At 46.1% G+C, this 21,353-nt stretch overlaps 1 protein-coding gene across 2 annotated transcripts in view; it reads left to right on the forward strand.

Annotated features, from left to right (window-relative positions):
- LOC119401736 (venom metalloproteinase antarease-like TtrivMP_A) overlaps positions 1-21,353 on the forward strand; it is a 94,368-nt gene that overhangs the window by 56,891 nt on the left and 16,124 nt on the right. For both annotated transcript variants that reach the window (XM_037668679.2, XM_037668678.2), the window contains 6 exons: positions 4,652-4,818; positions 8,034-8,105; positions 15,059-15,195; positions 15,289-15,329; positions 16,047-16,155; positions 19,049-19,210. In XM_037668679.2, coding sequence (XP_037524607.2) covers positions 4,652-4,818; positions 8,034-8,105; positions 15,059-15,195; positions 15,289-15,329; positions 16,047-16,155; positions 19,049-19,210 — 688 coding nt within the window. The remainder of the gene's footprint in view (positions 1-4,651; positions 4,819-8,033; positions 8,106-15,058; positions 15,196-15,288; positions 15,330-16,046; positions 16,156-19,048; positions 19,211-21,353) is intronic.

A 21,353-nucleotide genomic window follows, 5' to 3' on the forward strand; every position in this document is an offset into this window, starting at 1 on the left:
GTAATGAACTTTCATATTCTACTTATCTGCTGGCGTAAAGGATTCTTTGTTGATATCCTCACTAACGTGTAATCTTTTAGCAATTTTTCTTAAACGAGAAAACATGTGCAACACAGAGACGTCTCAGACGTATTGTATAGTTGCACGAAGCGTCGGAGGACACCGCCGTTATTCGCGCTATTGCCGTTTATAGATCCCATTAGGTGGCGATTAGTAATACGAAAAATATTTAAGAAGGCCTAAAACAGGAAAACTAATATAAGTAAAACAGAGAGGTGGTTCTGTATCAAACATTCACATTGAATGAGTACAGAAACGCAATACAGACGGTGCTCTTAATAGCAATGAGCATGAAGTATCGTCAACTTACCTATTAAGACAATAGAAAATTCAGTGCCTATGGAAAATTGCCTGAAACGGCTCGTTGGGACGCTCATGAGTAAAATGGAGCATTCAGTAAAACAACGTTTCTCGAGTCCCCTTCCTAACATCTTTAAGATGGCTATTCCGTTTTTATAATGCAAACTCAATTTCGCTATTTTCTTAAGCGGTAAGTAGAATATTTTGTACTGTATACTCAAAGCACGCCCACATAATAATATATTTGTTTTCAAAATCGTCTTGGCAACGTGTAAATGGGTAAATAGTAGTAGAAATATAAAGCAGACAGAAGAATAAAGCAGAGACCTTATTTTGGGAATGCGTCACAAGAGACATACTGCAGTTACCAGACCAGAAAGACAGTACAGAGACCTAGGTAATGTATTGGATGCAAAATGACAGCAATAAAGCACTTGTGCTAACCATCAAGTTATGATTTCATAAATTCTTTGAATAAATGTAGCAGGAAGTGAAAAATACGGTACGCCAAGATATTTTCTGTTGGGTAAACGCTTGATCTATTAGATCTAGCATCAGTACTAGTGGTGCTATAGTTGTTTGCATATCTTATTTACATATAAGTAATTCATTGCATGTAAGTCAATCTTTACATCCACGAGATCCTTCAAATCGCTGATATGTAAAATCTACGAGACACAAAGCGACCCCATTCTTGCACGTATCACATTTCGTTACGGAGCAAGACGCAAGAGCATCTTCAATAACGACACTGTAGCAACATCAGAATTTGCGCGATAGACGCTGCACGCAGTGGAGTACGCGGCGCAGGACAGTGGCTAAGAGCAAGTGTCGCGGCACTGGCGCAACTAAAAAGAAAAGAAATCGACAAAACAAAAGGTACGTGGGCTGGGCGTAGACGTCCGCGTGCTTGTCTTCCTCATTTTCTACCCTCACTGAATGACTCTGGCGGAAAAATAAAATAACGCCACTGCCCTTAGACTTGTTCAGATGGCTTAGTGGCACCAGTACCAGCTTGACAAGCGGAGCTTGGCCAGCGATTATTGTTTCGCACGGTTGTGTGGCGATAGAAGTATCTTGTATCTTAAGATACACGATACATTATCGAATGTATCGAAAATACAGATACAGATACTCATCTTTCGAGAAGTATCGCGATACAGATACAAGATATTCATAGAGTATCTAAGATAGTATCTAAGATACATGTATCTTCGATACTGCCCAGCACTGCCACCAAGGCACCGTTCAACAGGGTTGTGAATATCATTAAGAAATTACACAGTAAAAAGCGGAAGCACTAAACGAAAAAAAAAAGATTTGGCATAGCACCATCAGCAATGGTTGATGACACACACACAAAAACATGGTGTTTGAGGTCTTCCTTATTCTATCTTATACTATGCAGGTACACAGGACAACAAATATGATTTAACAACACGTTTAGAAAGAGACGTTGATATGGGCTCATTCACATTAATTAGAAATTGCGGATGTTGATTTAGAAAAGTGGGTATCAGGTACTTGAGTTACTGTATTTGGTTCTATACTGTGGAACTTCAAAGTGGCTATATCTTACGATATTGCTTGTGGTTAGTTAAGTATGTGTGTAAAAATATATATTTATTTTTCCGCGTTTCGCTGTGTACGTATGTAGCTAGTTTGAGGTTGTATAGCTGATCAACATTTAATATCTCATTTTTTTAGAATAACTCTGCTGCGTGATCAAGCCATCCAAAGTTTTCTATGTGTCGGATAGCTTGTTTTTGAAGGACTGTCAGCCTACATAGGTTAGTTTTGCTTGTAGTGCCCCAGATTAATAAGTAGTAGCATAGTTGAGAATGTATTAGTGAATAATATCGCTGACGTTTTAACCAAGTCGGAAGCAGATGCCGGATTTTAGAAAATATTCGATTAGACCTGGAAATGCTATTATGTAATTTGTTTACGTGATGAGTCCAGTTCAAACGTTCTTCGAACAATACTCCAAGAAATTTGAATACAGATACTCGTTCAATTGCACAAGCATCAAAACAAAAAGAAATATCAGTCGCATCAAGTTTGTTACTCGGTTTAAAAACAATCTATTTATTTTTAGAAACAGTTGCAGAAACATTTAACTGAAGTTGGTTGAGAGATAACCAAATTAGCAGCTCGTGTAACCAATCATTTGCCGCTGTTTCCAAGACAGCTAAATTACGACCAGAGAAAAACAAACTGGTATCGCCGGCGTAGAGGACCATTTTAGGTGTAAGCGGTATATCTGCAATATCGTTAATATACATGATAAAAAATAGGGGACCCAAAATGGACCCCTGGGGTACACCGCACTTTCCTTCAACTCTGAGCGACACTGTTATAGCTTACGAATTGAAATTTATCCGAAAAATAACTAAGATCAAAGGTAACACCTCTAATTTCATGTAAAGGAAGCTTTTGCAACAAAATGCGATGCTTTATAGAATCGCAAGCTTTTTTGAAGTCAAGAAAACCTCCGACAGTATATAATTTACAAGCGTTCTTAGCTGGCCTAGTTGGTTCAGAACATTGTGCACAACAGCGCCGACAACGGGACGAAGAACACACAGGACGCAGCGCTGTGTCCTGCGTGTTTTTCGCCCCGTTTTCTACGCTGTTCTGTCACAATATATACAACTTACTTTCGAAATTACCAAGTATTTCTTCTTTAACGCTCAGTATAGTGCCTCTTCTGTTGACTTATCATTGCGAAAACCGTACTGATGGTCGATAAATGCCTACTTTAGATCCAGAAATTTGGTTAACCTGAACTTTGAAATTATTTTTAATACTTCTGAAAAAAAAGGTAGCACAGATATTGGCTTGTAATTACTTAGGTCATTGAAGGATCCACCATTATACAGAACTACTGCTATGCCTAATTTCATATTACCAGGAACAATCTCGGTAACCAGAGCGCTATTGCGTATGTGACAAAGCGGGGCACGTAATATATCAGCAGCATAAATGATCGGTGTCGCTCTGATTTCATGAAATCCGGCTACGCTGTCTGTTTTCAGAGACTTGATTAAATTAATGACTTGAACTTCAGTGTACGGAGAAAGAAACATAGAGCTGGTACTTCCAGATGATACATATCCACATAGATTCTTTGTAGAAGTGCTCCGTGCGAGTCTTATTGACAATACCAGCACGCAAAAAGTTATCGTTAAATTTGTTTATCGGTGAAGGGTTAGTATATTCTCCATTATCAAAGATAAGTGTGCTAGGGACCACACTGTTTGAGTTGCCTTCGAGTCTCCGAATTGCAGCGTGCTTCCGAATGGATGAAAAAATGAAAATGAAATCATGACATGCTTCTCACAATGGCCTGCCTTTGGTCCCTGGCTTTCCGGTAGTAATGAAGGGAAGGAAACATTACATTTCAGCCGCCATTACCGTCCGAAACTTGTGTGGCTATAAGACTTCTCTTTAAACAATAACGCGACAAGTCCAACTGAGTGAAAGTATGGGGCAGACATTGCGTCCCTTTTACATGGTTAGATTACCAACAGCACTAGCTATTATACCAGGGTATATAAACAGAAATCGCGAACCACTATAAAATGGAATATCTTCAGGCGCAAGGCTATAGATATCGATTTATTGGAGCTTCTGTGGGAGAAAAATGTAACAACATAGTGTAAATAAAGGTGCAGTCCGAGGGACCAAAATAAAGTTTATTCATCCATCCATAGGGGGGCGCATAGTTTTGCGAGAGACTTAATAAAATCTAATTAGGTCTGTAAAGAAGGAGATGCGCTTCCATCCAACAGCATCGCCAACGCTCGGCTCGCTCGGCTCGTGTTTTGGATCGCTGCTGTGCCTCTGGACGGTTCTTCTCGCTGTCTTACCGCTGACAACCATTAATTCCTTAAACAACCAATAAACCTCTTCACATTTGGTGGAGAGTGGAGAGAAAGCCGAGCGAGCCGAGCGTTGGCGATGCTGCTGGACGGAGGCGCATCTTCTTCTTCACAGGTCAAGCAGGTTAGGTGACAAGTTGTCCCTTCCTCGTCTCAGAGGGGACGCCGGCGTCACCGTACTGAGATTGGATTCACAAATGCACCGGCCGGACTGCTTCAGCGCTAATACATTCCTTTTTCAATCTACCCACTTTACTGGGTCGCAATGCCCCTGACCCTAACTGGACTATCGGGAGAAAGAATTATATGCTTATAGTAATTTACAGCATGAGACAATTACCATCCCTGCGAGAACCATGGTTACTGTATGCCCCTTCGGTAACTATACGAAGAACTTCGCATTGCAGAGAAGAAACCAAATATTAGTGAGCGTCAAGTTTTGTGGCCGGTGCCACCGCCAGTTCCACCAGGCACCGTGTACGTTGAAATATTCGTCGTTTCGGACCAGCATCACCACAAGAGCTTTGCCTCAAATGACGCTTTCCTTGGGTACTTGTGCGTCATGTTCAACAGTGTAAGTATATTTATCTTTATCATCGGTACTTCATCAACTGCTCCGACAATCAGGGGCGCAGCTTTTCCATTTTCCAGGGGGGAGGAGTTTTCATGTGAAAGTAACTGTGTATTGAAGGAGGCGCACAAAATACATCACTGTTGCGGTATAAATTTCATGTTTGCTTTCGCGGTGTTTATGCTAACGAAATACTAAATGCCTGGAATAAATTCAACCGGTAATTAGGGCTATTAAAGGGGTCTGACATCCCATTGCCCCACAACATGAGTCACAACAATGGACGGGGGAGGCAAGCGCACCGTTTTGATTGCATTGTGAATATGCATGAGGCCTCGGTAGCAAGCTGATATGTTGGTCGCAGTTGGATACAACTTTTCTTTAACTTCGACACTGAACTAGGATTGTTGCATGGCAAGCATGGCAACTGCAGTGTTATCATTATAAACAGCATTTTTTTAACGCGTAAGCGTTAAAGAGCTCGTTTCACAGAAATTCCGGTGTCGGCGTCGGAGTCGGCGTCATTGGTAGTGAGCGAAAAATCAGCGTCGTCCGTGAGCGGAAAAACGAGAAAGATGCAAATAAATTAAATATTAAAAAAATATCGGTTCGTGTGAGAATCGAACTCAGGCCTTCTGCGTGGTGAGCAGGCGTTCTACCACAGAACCGAGCAATTGCTTGAAATTACATCGAAAAAAAAAAAACACTATATGAACGTCACGTAGTTAGAGGAGCCTCCTTAACGCGTGTAATATTGCGTGGCAGCAGCGTAGAATCACGCCATGCGTCAAAACATGTGACGTGCGCAAAGAGTGGGTGTTTTAAAAGCCCATCCATTACAAAGCGCTCAGACATATTCAGTCATCATCATCAGCAATAGCATCAACAAAGTGAGAAGCCGCGTAGCTTCGCGTGTTGCCTTACGGACGCTTAGTGGGCCCTTCGCTCATTCGCAAAAGGAAGAATTATGGCGTAGTGGGCACTTGGCCACTGTACTTGCAGTAGAGCATTATAGGATAGTTTGAAACGGCCAACACTACGCGCGCAGGCGTTCGTTTCCTTGTGGTACGGTTGAGGCATCCACCGAGAACGGAAGCCATTCTAGCAATTGAGAAGGCGATGCATACGGGGCCCGATTACGCTATCGCGTTCTACTTGAAGGCGAAGCTCAAGCGTCAAGATTTTTTTTTATTAAGCGGCAAACATTCCACGCTATTTGTATATTCAAAACTATAGCAGCGATTATATTATTTTCTGAAAAGGTACGAGTTTCAGGAAAGAAGAATAAATTCCAGGCTTTTCTTTGACAGAACGAGGACCGACATGATTATGAAGCACGCTGTACTGGAGGACGCCGATTTAATACCGCCCACCTGTGGTTCCGTAAACCCCACCTAAATGATAATACAAGATACTTTTTGCATTTTGTATTCATCGAAATGTGGTCGCTGTGGCTAGGAATAGAACCTGCGCGCTCGAGCTTAGCACTGTTAGACCTTAGAGCAACTAAGCTAATACGGCGGATTCTCTGAGCATTTTTAAAGGGACACTAAAGAGAAACAATGAACCGGTTTACATCAATAAATTGTGCTCTGAGAACTATAGCGTCATTAATTTCGCCATCATAGGTTTATTAATAGAGGATAAAATCAAGTTCAAAGTTTTGTTTTTAAATTTTGCGCCGAAAGCGCCCCGCTTGACTCAGGGATTTCAAAGTGTAGTTATCGTACTTTGGCGCCATCGGCTCAACAAAATTACCCCAAACTTGGCATATTAAATCTATGGCCCCATCAGAGGACAATTTTTACAGATTAGGAATTGCGTAGTCCCTAGTAGGCGCCGTCAAAACATGTAACGTCACGGAGAATGGTGCGGAAATTTCAAGGTGGCGTCGCCACCCACGTTTTGTTTTTGTGCGTTTTCTCGCTTACTAAGCGTCTTCTAGCAGCAAGTGTGCTGTTTTGGTATCGTGAAATCGTACTTTACTAATATGAGAAAAATCGTTTTGTTCTTAGTGTCCCTTTAAGTGTTACAAAAACCGACATATTGAAACTCAGCACCTAAACTTTGTCATTTTTATTTATGCAGATTTGTACTTGTGGAGATGGAAAGTGACTACGATTGTGATCCCATTTACGGGCGCTCAATTTTTTTTCATGTTTAACCTACACAACGCTGAGTTTAGGAATGATGTCGAGACAACAGTGTATTAAGGTTTTTGAAACTGCCTTATTTTCATTTACGAATGCTGACGACGCGAACATTTAAGGAAAACTGTTTCCATACAAAGGCGTCAGGCGACCGAGCCGCCTTAATTCTGAGTGCTACTGCAATTCAGGGTTTTATGAAAAGCGTCTTTCAAGTATTATAGACTTTATAAAACGCAAGTAAATATCGCGCTTCGTTTGAGTACCATGGGGTTCCTTGTGTTTGGGGTAGGACTACAGGCTGTTAATAAGCAATGAACTTGCACCAACTTTCAAAACACATCGGTACTGAGTTTGAAATGCCTTTATAAATATGTGCGTCAAGGCCGAATCTGCTTCCGTATTGTGAAATTAACTATTTTTGCTCGGTGACCACATTTCGCGCGAGTTTTAAATCGCTGGTTTTAAATCCAACACTTGAGCGTCCCGGTAAATGTCATCACAGATTCTGGCATACAGCATAGCCAAAGGCCATATGTTAGGCAGGATCGACAAACCTATAGCTTTCGATATGTCATGGAATTTACATTAGCACAGAAAAATGCGCATGGCTCGAAAGCGAAGTTTGCATGATTCTTACGTAGGTGATTGACAGGGGATTTGCGAGTGGAGCTTGTATTTATTCTTAGGTTATAAATGACAATAGTGAAGTTCCCTATGGAGCAAACCGACTGCCCTGCACCTCCACTTAGCCGGCATATAGCGCTAAGAGTCGAGATTTCCAACTGTAGAGGTTGCGACACTAAATAATAAGTGACATAATTAAACTGAATGATTTCATTTGCCAAGCGGACTAATGTAGATGTACATTGAAAGTGTCGCTTTACACTGATACCTTAATGCAATAACTTTACGCAAAGTGACGCTGTCGTCTGACGTCACTTTATATGCGCGCATACACACGTACGGAGGCCCACTTGCTTCCTTTATCTGCAGATGTAAACGCTCCCCTACTTCTGCATGCGCGTGTTCTGTGCCAACGCCATAATGCTCCCAATCGTTTCTTGTCAGGCAAACCTGCGATTTGCTGCAACAAGCGCACCGACAATTGTGTTGCTCCTTGTCGGCGCTGAAAGGAGTCAGGTAAGATCCTCAAGTACTTCTACACCTAGATGACCTAGATGACAGTCATAGATCGCCAAAATGTGCGACGTCATCATGGTGTTACTATGACGTAACATAACAAGCCCCATGGTGATGTCATCGCATTACATTGTCTCTTGGTGAAAGATGGCCTGATCCCGGAGGCAATGCAAGAGCACGTGATGTGTAGGAAGTATGAGGAGGGTGGGTGGGTGGGGCGACAAAGTTAATCTATCAGAGAAGAAAAAGGGCATGCCATTCGTCTTCGAGCTGTCTTAGGCAAAAGCGTAAGGGTAAGGGACCATGTGAGGTTTTAAGCATGAAATGCTTTTAGCACCTTCAGCTCCCGTTGTTGATGGCCTTCAAGCGACCTTAAGCCAAATGCCAGCGCCGTCATCCGGGCACTCGGATGAGACATCTGGGCAATCCGCTTTAAAGTTTCAAAAAGAGCAGTCTTTGGCAGTCACCCCTTAATACAGGACCGCATTACATACCCTGGCAACGCTCTAAACAAATTACAAAATATATTGCTTCAGAGTTCTTAGTAGTGCTTGTTCACACGACTACTGAAGCTGTAACTTCTACGTTGAATCCTAATTTACCTGTTACAACAGCGACGTTCCAAAGCAGGGGCGTAGCCAGGGGGGGGGGGGGGGGGGGGGTTGGGGAGGTTCGAACCCCCGCCGAAATGTTTCAGTTTTGCTTGCGTATATATAAACGCGCACATGCAAACGCACGCACGAACATACATAAAGTATGGCTGTACCCCCCCTCCCCCCCCCCCCCCCCCGGAAAAAAATTCTGGCTACGCCCCTGTTCCAAAGGTAGATAGAGCACCATACGTGGGCTCTTTTGAACGCCAGCGGTGGGCACATAACGGGTTTCGCGTCGCGAGATGGCGCCACCGTGTGTGCCGCGAACCAGCTTGCTATCGCGTCGTGGCCGAATCGGCCCCCATACGCTAGGCAAAGCTGAAGATTTTGCTCACACAGGGACAGCAAACAATGGCGTCTATATGGACGAGTGCACGGTATACAGTGTGGTGTAGTTTGGTGGGGTGTGCACGGGCGAACATGCACAAGATTGTGGCTAGTATCATATCAGACCAATCTGCTTTGCCGGCGGACATTTCATGCTTACATCTCCTCTTGGCTATGGGAGAGCCAGCCATATTTGTGTAAAGGAGCCTCAGATGTACCTCCTTCTACTGCGCATATCATGGTTTTTCAGAAATTCTCTCTCTCTCTCTCTATTTCTCTCTCTCTCTCTCTCTCTCTCTCTATATATATATATATATATATATATATATATATATATATATATATTTTTTTTTTTTATTTTTGCGCATATGGACGAGGACAACGAAGACCACAGTGAACGTGCTTGTGCTTGCCGCTCCGGGTTAGAAAGGGAGAAGAAGACGAGGTGAAAATCGCTAATAATCGGCCGCTCCTCAGCGCACCCTCATGACATAATAAACGGCCCCTTTCAGCCTTGATGGTCTCCTTCAAGCGTAACCATATATATATATATATATATATATATATATATATATATATATATATATATATATATATATATATATATATATATATATATATATATATATATATATATATATATATATATAGCGCCATAACCATCGCCATTCCTCATCATCGTCATTTTTCCAACCACCGCGCCGCGTTTCTCGCGCAGCTCATGCCTAGAGCTCGAGGCGCGAGCAGGAAGGAACGTGCTCACGCTCCTGGTGGTCAGGACGCCTGCAGCCGCCGCTGCCGCTTCGGCCGTCGCCTTCTAAATAAAGTAGCGAGAACGGCACAGCAACGTCGGCCGCCGTCACATCTCCTCTCTCTGTACATTTGGTGACCCGAAGAGCACGCCCTTCGCCGAGCGCCCGTCGCCGCTGCAATGCTTCCGTCACTCTGCCCACCAGTGAAGCCTTTCAACCCGGCCTACTCCCGAGCATGGTTCCTGCACCTCGATGCCACTCTCGCACTGAATGGCGTCACAGCCGCTGATGCACGCCATCTTGCTCAACGCGCTGCCGATAGAGCTACGCCATCTTGCTGCTGCATCGAAATCCAGCCCGGAGCCATACGGTGATTTCTGCGCTGCTGAGCTCGCCTGCTACAGCCACACGTACCGCCCACTTCGGTGGAGCCGCGAGTTCCAGGCTTCCCCTTCGTCGCAGCGAGCGCTACCAACCGGCCCGCAGCCTTCCCTTGAGCAAGACTTGACTTCCCCGGCTACGACTCCTCCGACCTCACGTCCGGCCACCAGCGCATTGATTCCCGCGCCCGAGCACCCGCCCGACGTGGTACAGGAAGTTCCTGCTACCATCGGCCAGTCCACTGAGAGGTCCGTTTTTTCGACAGCCTCGGCCCATGGTCCTTCAGGCGCGTCTTCTCCGACCTCCGCGGCCCACGACACTTCTGAAACGTCAGGCTCCACGACGGCTACCTCGCTGCGCGCCCTGGAGTCTGCCATGGAAAGGGACATCGTCACGCCCGCTATACGACCCCCAATTGCGGAGGCATCGCCAGCGATGATGTCTAATGAAACCGTCTTTTCATCGACCTCGACACTGTCCGCATCGTGCAAGCACCAACCAACATCGTTCTCAAAGTCTCCCGCAGCAGACGTTCAAGCCCATGCCCAGCTATGGCCGAACGTGCGTGACGCTGCGACGATGACAGAAAATCCCGAGGACCACCCGCCTGGCCCGTCACACGTAGAGCAGCAGACCGCGTATGCCCTACCGGCCACGCAGGCAGAAACCCACCTGCCGCCCCGCACACGCGCTCTCCTGCACCTACTAAACAACGTAATTCTGCGACTAGAGCAGCAACGTCTTCCAGTCCCTCCAAAACGGCTCATCACACCAAGACTAGTCGCGCCACGTCTATCTGCAGCGCACGACTCGCGGCTCGTCTGCACTCTACACGGCAGACAATGCAGCAGCTGCAGCTAGTAATGTGCCGCCACCAACGCCGTTACCGGCACCGTCGCCACGTCAACTGCGTCGCCCGCCCAACCCGGCGAAGTTCGCACCGACGAACGTCTAAATCAGCTGGTCAAGATGTACTACACCTACGCTCCACTCTGTCTTTAATACACCTTTACCCGAGTGTACGCACGAACCGCCAGCATCACAGCAGCTTGTGCGTGTTCCAAATTCGTTGAGCTGCACTGCGGAATTTCTTGGCCCACTGCCGATTCCCACGTTATCGCTGTCGCTCGCTCCTTCCAACAGCGTCCCTTCGACGCGACCCTCGCCCGCTGCACTGCTCCCAGAGTCAACTTCCAGAGACCTTGTGATTTCTGACGGCTACCTTCACGTTAACGACCTGGGCTGCCCACGGACCTTATCGTTTCGCGACATGAAAATTCTTGTATACACGCCTCCATAGTTTTTCATTCCGGGCTAATTTCTGCGGAGGGGAGTAATCTGTAGCGCCATAATCATCGCCATTCATCATCATCGTCACTTTTCCAACGACGGCGCCGCGTCTCTCGCGCAGCTCATGCCTAGAGCTCGAGGCGCGAGCAGGAAGGAACGTGCTCACGCTCCTGGTGGTCAGGGCGCCTGCAGCCGCCGCTTCGGCCATCGCCTTCTGCATTGTCTGCCGTAGCGAGAACGGCACAGCCACGTCGGCCGCCGTCACGTCTCCTCTCTCGGTATATATATATATATATATATAACTCAAGATGCCACTTCACCAAATGTCAATTCAACTATTCAGTTGTACGAAGATCTTTTTTCAAGACTCCCCCCCCCTCCCCCCAAGCGCCATTGGATCCAATGCTCACCGTTTTGCTTTTACAGCGAAAGCTGTTATAAGATCATTTCACCGGCCGTTTTACAGCGAAAGCTGTTATGAGATCATTTCACCGGCCGTTTTTGGTGCCGTAGTTGTCCGCCGCCGCCGCCGCCGCCGCCGGTGTCCGTAACCAGTATCGCTCGAAATAAGAAAAAAAAACTAAATAAGAAAAAAATTCCAGGATGGAACGAGGTTCGAACCTGGGCCCTCTGCGTGGGAGCCCAGTATTCAACCTCTGAGCCATGCCGGTGCTTGAAACTGTTTTGCAAAAAGGTCCTATACAGGCTTCATGTCGGGAAGGAACCACATTAGCATATGCAATATAGCGTGGTAGAAGAGTAAAATAAGCACCAAGCGTCGCACAACGCGAATTCTGTAACCAGGCGTCACACAATGCGAATTGCGCAACGAGTAGGTTGTTGAATGCTTCCAACCCATTACAAAGAGCTCTGCCATAATTCTTCATCGTCATCACGCACACCATCAACAAAGTGCGCATAATGCCTTACATGCGTTTAGCAGGTACCACGGCTGTCTGTAGAATGACGAAAAATGGCACAGTGCCTACTGCCCTACTTCTCAAAAATTACAATGATTTATAGCGTAGTGGGTTCCTCGCAAGTGCACTTCTGTTGGTTGCCAAGGAAGCCCATAAGGCTCCCATGATCCATTTCCTCAGGGTCTCAATAAAGTCAATTCTCTCTCTCTCTCGCTCTACGTTTCTCCGGTTAAAGTGTGTTATAAAGCGTGGTGGGACAGTTAAATAACGACCGGGCGTCACACAATATGCATTATGTAATTAGTGGGTCGTTTAAAGCTTCCAACCCATTACAAAGGGCGCAACCATAATTATTCATCATCATCAACCGCCGCATCAACAAACTGCACATAATCGCTTACATATGGTACCTCGCTTCTCCGCAGAACAACGAATAATGTCGTGCTGGGTGCTTCCCAACTTCCCAAAAATTACGCTTTGTGGCGTAGTGGGTACGTTGCTAATGTACCTGTATTAGTAGCCACAGGATAGTTTATAACGGGCTCTAGAAATGCCGCTCTTCCAGCTTTCGCTGTGACTGTGCTGCGCTTTCCGCGCAGGCCTGGCGTTTTTTTGGCGCCGTAGTTGTCCGCCGCCGCCGGTGTCCGTAACCAGTATCGCTCGAAATAACAAAAAAACGAAATAAGAAAAAAATTCCAGGATGGAACGAAGTTCGAACCTGGGCTTTCTGCGTGGGAGCCCAGTATTCAACCTCTGAGCCATGCCGGTGCTTGAAACTGCTTTGCAAAAAGGTCCTATACAGGCTTCATGTCGAAAAGGAACCACATTAGCATATGCAATATAGCGTGGTAGAAGAGTAAGATAAGCACCAAGCGTCGCACAACGCGAATTCTGTAACCAGGCGTCACACAATGCGAATTGCGCAACGAGTAGGTTGTTGAATGCTTCCAACCCATTACAAAGAGCTCTGCCATAATTCTTCGTCGTCATCAGGCACAGCATCAACAAAGTGCACATAATGCCTTACATGCGTTTAGCAGGTACCACGGCTCTGCGTCGAATGACGAAAAATGGCACAGTGCCTGCTGCCCTACTTCTCAAAAATTACAATGATTTATAGCGTAGTGGGTTCCTCGCAAGTGCACTTGTATTGGTTGCCAAGGAAGCCCATAAGCGCATGATCCATTTCCTCGGGGTCTCAGTAAAATTACAATGATTTATAGCGTAGTGGGTTCCTCGCAAGTGCACTTGTATTGGTTGCCAAGGAAGCCCATAAGCGCATGATCCATTTCCTCGGGGTCTCAGTAAAATTACAATGATTTATAGCGTAGTGGGTTCCTCGCAAGTGCACTTGTATTGGTTGCCAAGGAAGCCCATAAGCGCATGATCCATTTCCTCGGGGTCTCAGTAAAGTTCTTCGCCTCCCCCGTCTCTCTCCCACGTCAACGTATGTTATACAGCATGACGGGAGAGGGAAATAGCGACCGGGCGTCACCCAAGGCAAATTACATAACTGGTGGGCCGTTTAAAGCTTCCAACCCATTACAAAGGGCTGAGCCATAATTCTTCATCGTCGTCAGTCGTCGCGTCAACAAAGTGCACATAAAGCCTTACAGACGTGTAGCTGGTGCCTCGCTTCTCCGCAGAATTACGAATAATGGCTTAGTAGTTGCTTCCCAACTTCACAAAAATTATGATTTATGGCGTAGTGGGTACCTTCCTAGTGTACTTGTATTGTAGCCCCAAGAGAGCTTACAACGGGCTCTAGAAACGCCGCTCTTCCAGCTTTCGCTGTGACTGTGCTGCGGTTTCAGCGCAGGCCTGGCGTTTTTTGAGGATTATGTCACCTGTGGCTCTCGCGTTGAGATATGCGTCACTCTGTCTAAAGATGAGATTGCAGCGATCGTCCTACTTCTGCAAGAAGAAGGAGAGGAGGAAGAAGCAACCCTTGTAGAGGAAGCACCAATAATTTCAGCTAAATAAGCACTGATGCACTTGGAAAAAGTGAAGTCCTTCACTGCCCTTTAGATTGTTGTGCCGGAGGTTTATAATTGAGTTTAGGCACAGTGACTCAATTCATGACTACTGCAGTCCCAAGTGCACAAGTTCAGCGAAAGATTACGGCAATTTTCAAAACTTGCCAAATATGTAGAAATTCACGTTCAAATAAGCAGCATTGCAAATAAAAAGGTTGAAATTTAATTTTAACAACTGAAGTTTTGTTTAGCTCCTGATAAGTTACAACACAGCTATTTCAGTTCAGCGAACTTTCACTTTAACGAAATCATTCCTGGGATCCCTTGAAGTTAGTTCAAGTGAGGTTTCACTGTGTGTGTGTGTATATATATATATATATATATATATATATATATATATATATATATATATATATATATATATATATGACACTTTTAAAATAAAGGATCAGTTGAGAGTTGCCGATTTGTTGCCGTTTTTGTTCTGCCCATGTGTGTTCTTTGATATGCTCTCACACCTTTGGATGAATCCCAAACAGCTAACCCACCTTGCTGTCGTGTGCGATACCATATTGTTCCGCAACTGTAGCGTTAAACTGCTGTGCCCCCGTTTGGTTTCGGTACTCAGTCCGTTTTTATTGTATTCATTTTCAGACACTCGAATTTGTAGATGTCTACACACCGAACCCAAAGTACGCTCACGATCAGCGTACACTGGCGAAGTTGAGGACGTACGCTAACCAGAAGAAAGCGCTATACGGAAATCCGGATGCCGTCTATTATATGAGCGGGTATGTTCATTCTGTAATGGAAATGATACAGTTGATGAAAATGGCAGGGTAATGGCGCTGAGTGACATTTTATTTTCGTTTTTGTCTACAAAGCTTTGATATGTACTCGGATGCGGCTAACACCTTAGCCTACGGTGAGTAACGATTTCCCAAATTAGCACTACTATATATCTTACAATTCGTATCCACTGGTAGCATCCAGCTATTACAATGACTACGTAATTCAGCAAAATTCACTGTTTTTCGCAACAATAGTAAAAATAAAACACAACGAGTAATGATGGGACACAAGGCACACTGACACGCTCTTGACGCTAAATTTCCACAGGAACTTTTATTGCGGGTTCACAGCATACATATACTCTTCACTCGGTCGTTCACTTGCTGAAAGTTAGCGCCAAGTGTGTGTGTATGTGTTTTTCGTGCTTTTTGTGTGCTACTGTGTCCTGCTATATCACTATATAGTAGACCAACAAGCTCAACGTGGAACTTTCGACACGTGAACATGCATTTTGTTTTATGTTTTCTTAACAACATGTTATTTCCCAGACCACACGAATATGGCAAAGCTTTTACATAAGGAAAGAACGAAGGAAGAAAGAAGCTGAAATACAGGGAGGTTAGCCACTTCATAGACCGGCTCGTTACCCTGTGCTGGGGGAAAAAGTAAGGGGGTAAAAGATGATAGAAAATAATCTCTTGTACATAAGCGTTCCCCTATTTGCATGGTTTGTTCCCCTATTGCAGGGAAGGGAAGCAAACTCGTGGCATGCGTACACGAAGATGTACGAGCATCACTATGAAGTCTTGTTAGAGACAACGCGTACCAACTCCTGCATATCACTTTCCAGGGGTAGGCTACATTTCCGGCGTCTGTACCGCGCTTTTCGTGGCACTTGGAGAAGACAAGGCAGGGTTATACACCGGTACGCACGGTATGACTCACGAACTCGCCCATGTGTAAGAATATTTTTCAGTTTTTTTTTTTCGTTCCAAAGGCAAACACGCCACTTACACAAATTTCTATATAAGGCATGCAATTTTTTAGGTTGTCAACGTGAAGACCAGTCCTGCTTTGTGTTAGGATGAAGGGTACTATAATATATTTGGTTAGTAAGGCGTGCTGCTGTTCACAATGAGGACGAAGGTTAAAGTTTTCGCCAAGCTTTTCTTGTGTTCGTGAGACCGGTTTTCAAAAACAGCTCTTGCAACCAGATTTGGGTTCATGATAAAAACGCGTAAAAGCTTTAAAATGATTACGGCAACCATTTCCTTTTCGAGATTGATGTTCGCGGGATGTAGGCCAAACGTAGTAAAGTGAAATCAGATGTCACTCGAGATATTACAACGTGATAGCGTTCAGAAGCCCGCCTCGCAGAAATGCCGGTGTCGGTGTCGGCGGCGTTGGTTGTGAGAGAAAAAATGGCGTTGTCCGTGAGCGGTAATTTGCGATGAATGCAAATAATAAAAATTTGGGGTTCGCGCCGGAATCAAACCCAGACCTTTTTGAGTGGCACTCAGGAGTTCTTTTGCAAAGCTATGCTAGTGCTTGAATATGCTGCGGAAAAAAAGACCCTGCAAGCGTCAATGTTTTGAGGACGACACAAGAAGGGCCTTCGTTGCCTTCAGTTGCGATGTCTATACTGTCGAAGACATCTAAAAATGGTTTCAGCAGACGTTGGTCTATTGTCAAGGTACACTAGGGCGGACGCCAGCGACTGTCTCTGAACATTATATCCCGGTCAGTGACACAGAATGTGCTGTCCAAAGTCAAGATGGGAGCCGACAGAGTGGGATAGGTTGAACGAAAAGGAGAAAGTGCTTCAGACATGCTGGCCGACGTTTCGATAGGAGAACCTATCTTTCACTAGGCGCCTTGTCATCCTTGGTGTGTTAGCTTTAAGGGGTTAGTGTTGACGTCATGTCCAGCGGTGGCGCGTGTCGCTGTTGAGAATTGCGGCCTGGAAAGAAAAAAACTAGAAAGCAGAAGAGTGGAACCCTTGCCACATTTCAAGAAAGTTTGCAGCGGCGCTCAGGCACTTCATCTCAGAGATAATGGGAGCTGCAAAAAAAAAAAGAAAGGAAAAAGGGGGGGGGGGGGTCTTTCGCTTTCTAGATTTTTTTCTTTCCAGGCAGCAATTACCAACAGCGACACGCGCCACCGCTGAATATGACGTCAATACTAACCCCTTAAAGCTAACACGCCAATGATGACAAGGCGCCTTTGACAGAGATAGGTCCTCCTATCGAAACGTCGGCCAACCTGTCTGAGGCACTTTCTCCTGTTCGTTCAACGTATCCCAGAATGTGCCGTAGTGTCTCCTCGCAGCGACAAGCATCACAGAAAGCGTTGTCGGCCATTCCATTGCGAAATGAACAAGATTTTGTGAATGCCACCTCAAGACATAGGCGATAGCTATAGGTTTTCAAAAGAAACGGACTTGGACAAGCGGTTATGAGTGATGTCGCGTACCACGCATGAGTGACTGACTGTCACTGACTGTGTGTGTGCGCTGTGTTATATGCTGTATTTCACTCCCTTTCCTTTCCATCTTTCATTCTCTTTCATCCTGTTCCCAAGTGTAGGGTAGAAAACCTGTTGTCCTAAACTTGCTGACCTCCCTAACTTTCCTTCTGTGCAGTTTCTTCTTTCTGGAGGACACAAATACAGCATTGCTCATACTCAGATGATTTTCGATGTCCCCGTTTATACGTATTGCTAATTTGTGGCCGGACGACCTTGGCTTGTTGCAAAAACTTTTTAAACAAACAGTTCTGAGAGAGGGACTACCTTCATTTGCACAGTCAAAAGTTTTGAACTACACTGATGAAGAGAGTTCTACCCTTAAAACTATCGGTTCTATTGTTGAGAACAATGTATGCATTGTGTCATGTTCCTTCAATGCACAACCGTTCCACTGATGATATCCTTTCTTGTGACATATACAGGGTGTTTCAAGAAATGTGTCCAACCTCCTCAAAAAGTCGGGAAAATGCGATATTTGATTGCTGCCTTCAGAATTGGTTTTTCTGTAGTGGCAGGGATTTTAAGATGGTTAAAGAAAATATATGGGACTGTAATTAAAAAAGTTAGATTAATTAAGATTTTAATTAGTGGAGTTAGGTGACTGTGTCAAACTGGGGAATTGAAGTTCGTGCCAGAAACCCATCCCAACATTGAAATTTGGAAAAAGCGGCGTCTAGTAATAATTACGAAGTAATGAAATTCAACCGAATTCGATGGCTTTCGCTGTTGAAAGCCGTTGCATTTCGTTGAATTTCATTACGCCACAACAATTACTAGAGGATGCTTTTTTCGAAATCTCAAAGCTCGGATGGGGTCCTCGCATGAAGAACTTCAATTCTCCCATTTGACACAATCACCTAACTCCACTAATATTAAAAGTTAATTAATGTAACTGTCTTAATTACTGTCCTAAATGATGTCCTTAACTACCTTAAGATTCCTGCCGCTACAGAAAAAGCAATTCTGAAAGCCCCGAGCAAATATCGCATTTTCCTGATTTTTTGAGAACGTTGGACACCATTTATTGAAACACCCTGTATAACCAGATCCGCCGACGGGTGCACTCTCTAACAGCTTGTTCTACAAAAAAAAAAAAAAAAAAAAAAAAACAAAGAAAAAACGTGTTAAGGTGCGCAAAGCGGGAACTTTTTCCTTGATGACAGTATGGCTTATAACACAACGTGGAAAATCTTTCTAAATAGACCTTTAACGATACAGTATCGGCACGTGTTGTAGTGCCTCAGTGGGCACGCTTCGTACAGCTAAGCATAAACGCTCGATTTAAATGCTTTTTTATACCTTGCTTCTCTCACCATTGTTTTAAAGCCTCGGTGCGCCACACGATGGAGATGCCCCTCCAACTGTCGGACACCCGGGATCCCAGAGCTGCCTGTGGGATAACGGAAACCTCATGAGCTACGTCGACAAAGGTCCCAACCACCACCAGTTCTCGGCGTGCAGCTTGCGTGGAATGCAATACGTCATCACGTAAGTAAAAAGACCGCAAGTGATGCGGGTGAAGGGTCACATCCGAAGTAACTCGGCGACCCGGTTGACGCGTTACCTTTCGAACAGAGCTTCTGTATTGGAAACTACTCTCTAACTTGCACTCCCTTCAGAGCTGGCGCGTGCGGGCGACCAGATAACGTCAAAAAATTTGCGGTGGCTTAGCTCGGCTATGCCAGAATATACGTAGCGTTAGCCAAGGTTCAGCTGATTATTCTGAGCTTTCCAGATTGTCTAAGATTAGCTTGATTGTCATGCTTACTGCTGCTCCAATGACACACATTCGGCCACATCGTTCGGAACCGGTAGACCTGGCGGCATGGCGGGGTAACGATACCCATTGGTAACGCTAAAGAGCGGAATGTTCTGCTTAACGAGAAAGGTTTTGCACGTTGTACAAGCCCGCGCCACGGTTTCACCCCACTCAGGCGCCGCCACTAAACTCAACGTTTCACGCATGGCACTACATTGCAGCGCCAAGTCTTTCATGTGCCATAGTCTTTCACATATGTCGCACACGTATCCAAACGGATTGTTTACGAAGTCCGCCTCGAAGGTCCGAGTCGCACTGGCGCTTTCGCTAAGTTTCACAGTATACGCAGTCGATCGGCGAGCCTTGACGTCATCGACGGCGCCTTGTTGTTGCTGCTGCAGAGGTGGTCGGGCACGTCGCTCAGCATCCTGGCGACGCCGCTTTGCTAGACGTTCCTCCCTTTCCTCCAGTGTCTCCGCAGCACGTTTAACCTTCCTCTGTTCATTCATCGTACGCTGAACCGCTAATTGCCAGGCAACTACTTCGGGATCCGATGACATAAGCTTCTCGGCTCTTCTGCGCCGTTGAGCCGCATTTGCGCTCTCCTTCTCCATGGCGTTACCCACCTGCAAACGCCAGTCAGAGGCGCTATCAAGCGGCACCAGCGCACTGTCAAACGGCGACTACACAGCGAAGGCGAATAGCTGCGCGCCGCCATGGCTACGGCGTCACCCCTCTCGAATGCGCAGAGCAGCAGCGGCGAGTCGCGCGCGCCGGCGCCAGTCTGTCTGCCTGGCTACGACGCCACTACTCCCGCTGTCCGCCACCAGCAGCGGCGAGCCGCGCGCAGCGGTGGCGGAGAGCGCGTCAGATGCCGGCTCCGCACTCATCCTCGTGCATGCGCAGCACGGCTCATGATGACCCACGCGAAATCGGCTCCGGCTAGGCAAGTGTAGCAAACGCTACAAAAAATAAACTTCCTTGACAGAGACGCATGCAGTGCAGACTCCCTTCGGAGCGCCGAAGCGACAAAAAGATATGGAATGGTGGTCGCAAATCGGCATCCTGGCCGTCCGCAAAAGGGGAAACACACGGGAACCGTAACTTGGCAACCGATGCAGCGGCAATTTTAACCGCGCAGCATTTTAGGGGACTGCCCTGTCGTCCTCTCTTGTCTCACGTCGGTGTCACGCAGCGTCTGATGTCTGGCGTTGGCGTCACGGAGCTCCCACGTTTGATACACATAAGCCAAGTAGGCTGTAAGTTTGTAGCGCCAGCGCGCACTTGCCCGTGAACGCCAGCGTCGCCGAAGGGCTAATTTGCGAGCCAGCGAAGCGACACCGATATGACGGCGTCGGGAGTTAGACACATATCTGCCGAAGAGAGAAGCGGAGCCGAAACGCCAGCGCCAGGAGTTAGACGCACCGCGCTCAGAGCAGCGAACAGCAGAAAAAAATTGGCCGCGTATCTGCGTGCTCCGCTGCAAATGCCGTGTAAAAACGATAGAGGAGGCGCTGCGTCTACGCTGCGTTAGAGTTACTGTATTGGCCTCGAGGCCCACCACTGGAAACGCCGGCGCCACCGTCGGCGTGACGTGCTTGGCAGGATCACGTGGTCTCAGCGGCCGCGTCGGCTGCTTGTGGCGCACTGCCGCGTGCTTCTAAAACGAGTTTCAAGTCCCACATGCGCTGCAGTCTGTTCAAATTCGGAAGTTTTCTCTCATTTTCTACTCAATTGAAACCATTTTAATAGAGTGGCTGCCTCCGAAGGCGACGAACATGGGGCTCTACCGCTCGGTGCCGCAGTGCCGCGCTTACGAAAAGGAGCCCGGTGTCAGCCTGCACTGGTAACCGCGGGACAAGAAACAGCGTG

Source organism: Rhipicephalus sanguineus, chromosome 8 (genome assembly GCF_013339695.2).
Source record: "Rhipicephalus sanguineus isolate Rsan-2018 chromosome 8, BIME_Rsan_1.4, whole genome shotgun sequence".
In the NCBI taxonomy this organism is placed as follows: domain Eukaryota; kingdom Metazoa; phylum Arthropoda; class Arachnida; order Ixodida; family Ixodidae; genus Rhipicephalus; species Rhipicephalus sanguineus.